This window comes from Oreochromis niloticus, linkage group LG23, assembly GCF_001858045.2.
Source record: "Oreochromis niloticus isolate F11D_XX linkage group LG23, O_niloticus_UMD_NMBU, whole genome shotgun sequence".
Classification (NCBI taxonomy): Eukaryota; Metazoa; Chordata; class Actinopteri; order Cichliformes; family Cichlidae; genus Oreochromis; species Oreochromis niloticus.
This window is the reverse complement of record NC_031986.2, coordinates 6,196,748-6,203,718: the sequence shown is the minus strand read 5'-3', so window position 1 is coordinate 6,203,718 and position 6,971 is coordinate 6,196,748. Positions and strand designations below refer to the sequence as shown.

Here is a 6,971-nt window from a genome sequence, read left to right as displayed (position 1 = left end):
ATCCAGAGGGCTTTGGGCATCGAGGAGTGTTTTTTTAACTACCTCAGTGACCTCTGCTCCACTGATAGGCAAGCTGCGTCCCTCGTCTGATGCAGCACTTCATCCCTACCGTATACAGTTTGCACAAAGCATTGCTTCACCGTCCTACCAAACATGTCCCACACCCCAGTTTTTGCTTCACCCAACCCACTCCTCCTGGTTCCTCTCATTACTAAATACTTTGCAGCTCTTAATGACACTGGAAAAAAGCACAAACAGCAGTAATGTTTAACATAATTTATATTTATTTTCTTTTGAACAAAATGTTAATAAATGTATTCGTTTTACGTCCAAAAAAGGTCATGACTCGTGGGACGCATTTTATAAATAATTTCATCCAAGTCTTTTGTAGAAAAAAAAGAAAGTAAATTAGCAAACTAAAGCATCTCTAGTATGACAATATGACAACTTTATCAGATTTTTTTCCTCTATATTTGAACCCTTTTCTCAATCCAAGCTTCATTTTTTGTATATTTTCCTTTAATACCTCTTTCATCTCCTCAACTCACACCACAGCTTTAGACAACAGAAAAATGCAGCAAAGGTCTCAAAAAACAGACAAAAACCAAGGAGCCGAACAGAAAACACAGTGAGATTCCAACAGTGGGGGAAGAAGGGAGAGGTTAGGGAAGATATTTGGGATTCCACATCCTCAGGACATATTTACAACATAAAGGACAAGGAGCCGGTGGATGGGTTGGCGTGGGGGCGGTGCTGGAAAGTGGTATGTTGATTTGGGGTGGGGTTCATCTGCATAGATCCACAGGACTCAGATCATGAACAGCTAGAGATTGAAGGAAGGAGGGAGAACAAAGTGTGGGTCTATTACATCCACTGCTGTCTTCAAGGGAATGTAAGTTCTTGTCAACAGAGTTTGTCAAGGAAATCAAAACAAATTGCAAAAAATAAAAAAATAAAAAATAAAAAATGAAAGCCAATGTGGAAAGGTTGTATGGCGGTGGTAGACGTAGGGGTAAAACTATGGACATCTTAAAAACCTGACTTACTTTTGGACTTTATCGTTTCGCTCTGACATGTGAGCGAAGAGCAAATCGATGGGTGGTAAATAATGTGAGGCTGTAAGTGAGGAAAAAGCCAATCTGGAAACAAAGTTCACCATAAGCAGGACAAAAGAATGTCTTCATTTAGATTTGGTGTACTTATTGTAAGATTTTTGTCACTATTTGCTCACAGTTGGTTAAAATCCCTATTTCTGCTGCCTAATAGGTGAGTTCAAACTAATCTTAATCCCTGCGTGATCCATCCTGTGTAAATGTGCACTTTACTAGCAGCAGCCATGCAAAAAGAAAAAGGAAAAAAAACAGAAAAAAAAATCACACGGATCAGCCCTTGAAAACTCCTCACACTCCTCACACGCTGACAGTAACACAGCCCTTTGCTAGTCTGTGAAAGATAGCAGTTGATCAGCTTGTCTAAGGGTGATGTAAGAGTCAACGGTTTGATAGATTGGGTGGCTGGCTAGTCACATGCACCAACTCTGTGATACTGACAAGCTGAGCCATCAGCAGTGAAGATGTCACAAAGTAGGACACTAACCCCAGCTGTTTGTTTTTTTCCCTCCTATATTGCACTTTTGCCTCATTAGATTTATGCAGCAGAGGCACTCAAAGATCTCGGGGCCTCATTTATCAGAACTAAAAATGACGTTTTGTGGGATGCATGGAATGGGGCCTGCAGCACTGAGTTGCTGGCTGGTTAGGCACGTTAGTGTTTTCTGTAGTAATTTAATAGACAACTAACTTGAAAATCAGAAAGGAGACATTTGTTCACTCGCCAGGTTGTTGTTGGTTAATACTGACAAACTGATCAATGATCAATAATGCAATGTGTTTAAATGCTTTCAGCGCTTCCGTTTTTTCAACATCTTTCTTGCACATTGAAGTCTGAAGAATGATGTCAGATCTAAATTACTTGGAAAACGCGAGGAGCATGTGAATGTGGAGTAAAAAGATTTTACAACCGATTGACTGACGATTTCTGTGAACATTTAGGGGCATTTGACACTGTTGAACTTTCGTACGCTTTCCTGTAATTATGATTTTCTGTTTTCCAGCTAGCTAGTAACATCAGTGCCATTCTCCTTGATTTTAGCTAGTATTTATAAGACAGTTGCCATCCTCAGTCATCTGGTGAAGTGAACACTCACTTGTTATAAAAACGGGAATCTTTTGCCTTCTTTCCCACAATGGGTGTCGCGATAACTGTTGATTACACCGATATTTCACAATTAAACATCGGTATTGTACGGTGGCCCTGAGAGATCAAATGCACTGCAACTTAGGAAAACAGCATAACAGAAAAATTGTGTTTTAGGACTTTACTTTTTATCTTTAAATTACACATTTGTGGTTTGTGTAGGGTGTGGCGCAGGACCCACATGCATGTGAAGTCAGGGTGAGGCTGCCGTGGAAAGCTACTAGACTGCATAGAAACAGGGAGATAGGAAGGAGTTTTCCTTTACAGGAAGAAGACCTGTGATTGGAGCAGAGATGAAGCATGAGCCGGATGCCAGACCAAACACCAGTAAGGGAGAGCCTAAGCCGTGGCTCCTCCCCAGATTTTTAACAAATCAAATTCATGTCTTGTTTGTACCAAAATATAAAAACTTTGTTAATTAGGGAGTGGCACCCTTTCTTTGTCTGGGCTACAGGAAAGAGGGATGCCTATGGCGCCATGTGTAACTTGAAGCTTCAACCATTTAAGAAATTTTAAAAACGTATCATTTGAATTTGTTCATGTTCTCTCAAAAAAGAACACAGCAGCTGCAAAATCTCACAAAAACCAATGAAGTTAAATGAAAAAAACAATGTAAATAGAAAAAAAAGAGACGATAACTTCACGGAACAGTGGCGGAAGTGACAAGCTAACATTAAACAGCTAATAACAAAAATGTAGCTACAGCATTATATGACTCACGATTAAAACGCTTTACCTGGGAGGGGGGATTTTTGTACTTTTGTTGTATTTTGTGTGCCTCTGCAGTGTCTCTCTTTTTCCTGGTGTTCTCTCAAGTTGATTTGCATTTGACCACTCAGGGCCACCGTAGTATTGTGTCGACGATGCACGTATAATATTATTGTAGCTACACGTCATGACTGTAACTGTAAGCGCAATGGCAGAAATAATGCTACATAACAATTTTTTGTTTCTATTTTTTTAATGACTTTTTAGGAGATACTGAGATAAAACGGAACTTTTTTTGGGTCATAATTAATGACAAGTAACCCAAGCATCCTGGAGAAAAGCTTGATGCCTATTAGAGCCTGATGTTGGCCTCACAAACAACCTTGTGCAGTAAAAGTGACATCAAAACTGCCGGCGTGCGCTACACTTTGGTGTTTCAGATTGTCGTGTAATTCTTGATTTTTGTAACCTGCTGTATGAGCGGGTCGCTTCCATGATACATCAGCGGAGTAGTGCTGTGATTCCCAGATTATAAAGACGGAGAGTACTACAGCTGGAAATGGCGAGACTTTCTACAAAACAAAGTCTGCAATCCTTTTGATTCCAGTTTGGATTTCTTTTAATCCCAACAGCACTGTTATGACTTCTTTGTGTTTCCCTGAGAGGCAACATCTACCGCTCAGGAGAATATTACAGTGAGTCTGGCGTGCCTTGAGCATCAGTAAATGGATACAGGGCTGTGGTGATGTCACAGTTTATGACGTCCATAGGCTAAGCTTAATGAGGGACTACATAACAACATGACTGCACTTAAGGTTAGCACTAAGGTCTTGTCAAGTGTAACTGATAATTTGATAGCTTACGTGTGGCTGATAAATGAGGCCCCTGGTGTTTTGGCTTCATGCAACTGTCCTCTAGTGTCCCTGGGTTGTCCCTGCAAGTCTAAGTACTCGCCGTGCTGCCTGTCTGCAACACCAACACCACTGTATGAGGTAAACTGAACACTTTAGAAACCAGAAAACACCAGTTCCCCCCGCCCAGGAGCGCTACACGGTGACTAATCTGAGCTTCCTGTTCCTGCAACACCATGCAATTGTGAGCTGAGCCGTCACTACCTTTTCTTTTTTTTGTAACCACTCCACCTCTCCTAACTTGCTTAACAACCCAACAAGCTAGAGGAGAAAGTGAGCCAGTCTCAGAGCACTTAAGGTCCTAAAATATGTAGGCATGTACTGTCATAATGGGTTGAGGAAAGGTCCGGTCTGACAGAAACACAAGCTGAACATCAGAATACAGAATCACATACATTTTGTTTTCTGGGAAACAAGACCCACGAGTGATAGATGGAGCTGGGCCCGGCAGGCCCTCGAGCAACATGACATACAAGGTAGTAAAGAAGATCCCTCTAAGGTGATGGAAAGCAGGAAGTGGGAAACAGCTGATATGTCAAAAACATTCTGGCACCTGAAAGAAAGTGCAGCAAAAATCTAAAAGTAACGAATGAGAGTGCAGACCTCATCGATGTCCATTTTTTCCTCTGACATGCTATCCGTACACACACATCGAAAACAGACAGAGGAGGGCGGAGAGAAGGGAGGGGAGGGAGGTTGGGGGAGGGGAGGACAATATGCTAGAAAACATTTGGATGGAATAGAAACAATGAGCAGGTTTCAAGTGGCAAGAGGTCAGTTCTTTTAGGGGTGGTGGTTCTCAAACATCTCTCTTCAGTTGATGTCCAATCTCAGCACCCTCCGCTCCAATTAAAACCTTCCCACTTCCTGTGGTTGGCGGTTCATCGGCAGCAGGCTTGTGGAGGCATTTCCAGCACATCTCACCAGCTGTGTCCCTGGCAGCCATGACACTGTAAAAAGCCTTGGTCTTCCTCCCTGTCAACAATTGCTCTACGCAAGCTCCAGCCCTGATTCAACCCAAGGTTCACTCCTCATTAGAAGCACTTTCCTCTGGCGAGAAAATGGCAGCCACGCCCACCAACGAAGAATTATGGGAGGCTGAAATGATAATGACAGTGTGTAGGAGGACAAGGGCCAGCAGGCAGATCTTCAGTCGCCCGCTGCACAGTCTCGGGGTGGCAGCGGAGGTGACCGAAGCCCCCACAGGCTGGCAGGAAGAAGCAGTTCTTTTTAGCGTGCCGCCTGAAGGGTTGTCCATTTTGGAGTCCCATCGGACGTCACAGCACTCCGCCTCACTGTCTGATGGATGATCTCCCAAGAGACCTGAGAAAGAGAAGACACTGGATGAAAAAGCTGACGTTCCCCTGCTGTGCACTTGTATTTATAACAGGGGGTCACTGGTAGTTTGGTGTTCTCACAGCATATATTACAGATATAACAACTGTGTTCTGTAGTCCACTGTTTTGCTGCACAATCAGCTGCTCACACGCTCATATGGAAGGCCAGAAAGAACCCAACCAAAAATAAGAAATGGCTCATATGCCACTAAATGTAAAAGTGCATTCAGTGCTTTGCAAACTTTGAAACACAAGAAACTAAAGTCGTGACACCATAATTGCTTCAAGATGTGACACTAAAACATTTTAACATTATTAATGTGACTTTTAAACATTTAAGCTAACCGGTGCATTCAGGTCTCATGCCGTCTTGTAGCCTGGTGAAGGAGTTAGTTTCTTTCCAAATCAAAGACAATTGAATTATGCTTGGTGATAAATGAGCTGAAAAATGGACAGTTTTGTTTGCTGCAATTCCAACTATCCAAAACTGATGGCAACAACATATTTACGCATTTGCGGCTTATTGTAGGGCTCCTGCAATAAAAGTAATGTGCTCAGCACAAGTTATAATGAACCAGCCAACGTAAAAGGGGGTCAAATTTGTGCATTAGGGTCAGCATACCTCACTAATCCATTAATTTCTGCGATTTTCCAACAGCAGCCAGTGATATCAGACAGTTCAGCTTCACCCGTCAATACTGGATCCATGAAGAAAACCCAACGTAACAGCAAGATGTGAAAAAAGGTTTTTTAGCTGAGAAGGACATGAACTGAAATTTGTATTGATTGTTCAAGGATGCAAAGAGAGCCCTTGGCATGTTTTGGATATTTATAGAGACTGTAGGTAGCCTCATAATTAATATTATCAGTATATGTCAAACATTAACAGTAATTATCTAATACAAAGAGACTAACAGAGGAAAGAGAAACTGGTTTCCGTTTAGCCTTTTTAGCTAAATCTGATACATCTCTATGGAGGCTTTCTGTGAAGTTGCTTAATAATAATAATTTTAAAAAGTTGAAACAATAACCTTATAGGCAATAAACGGCTCACATGGAGCACAAACGACAATGATCTCTCTAACACCAGCCACCTTGTTGCTCATCTGCTGCCTCGGTAAACGGATCAAATGCACTAGACCTCAGCGTGTGGCTCTAATCACGACCAGACACGGCGACCCTCAAATGAACTCCAATTAGAGCTCACCACGGCACAGAGGGTGACGCATTACTGCATCAGTTGATGGTTCTGGAAGTCTTAACTTGCCAGCATGTTTATAAAAAAAAGAAAAAGAAAAAAAGCACCAACACTGCTGTCATCATCTGCACGGGGAAACTTAAACCGCCGAGAGAGAAGCTCATTTAGTTCTAACTAAAGCAAAGCACAAGGAGAGAGCATGTGATTGATGACGAGAGCAGATGGAAGACTGATGGAGCTGCTGGATTAGACCCCTTCTCTGTGTGGATTGACACCTCGCCTGACTCGTCTGTAGGTTTTGTTGCACCTGTGACAAGTGAGATGATTTACCCTTTTATCATCTTTAAGAGATATAATGAAAACGATTAGGTTTGAGTTTGCTGTTGAATCTTAAACTAGTACGACTCATTTCACACCTACAACCCTTCCAACCTGAGGTTTTGGCCCCTTCCACGTTGATATGCCACTAATGTAAGAGGCCATGCTGCTAATGCTGCCATACTGCTAGTGTAGGTAAAATATTGTGTACCACAAGAAGCATTTTGTCACTTTGAACTGGGG

The 6,971-nt window shown here is 42.1% G+C and overlaps 1 protein-coding gene across 1 annotated transcript in view; it reads right to left on the bottom strand.

Moving 5' to 3' along the window:
- Nucleotides 1-261: 261 nt before the first annotated feature.
- Nucleotides 262-6,971, bottom strand: part of nalf1a (NALCN channel auxiliary factor 1a) — a 57,445-nt gene continuing 50,735 nt past the window's right edge. Inside the window, exon 3 of the mRNA XM_003440902.5 lies at nt 262-5,198. Coding sequence (XP_003440950.1) covers nt 4,900-5,198 — 299 coding nt within the window. The 3' untranslated portion in view covers nt 262-4,899. The remainder of the gene's footprint in view (nt 5,199-6,971) is intronic.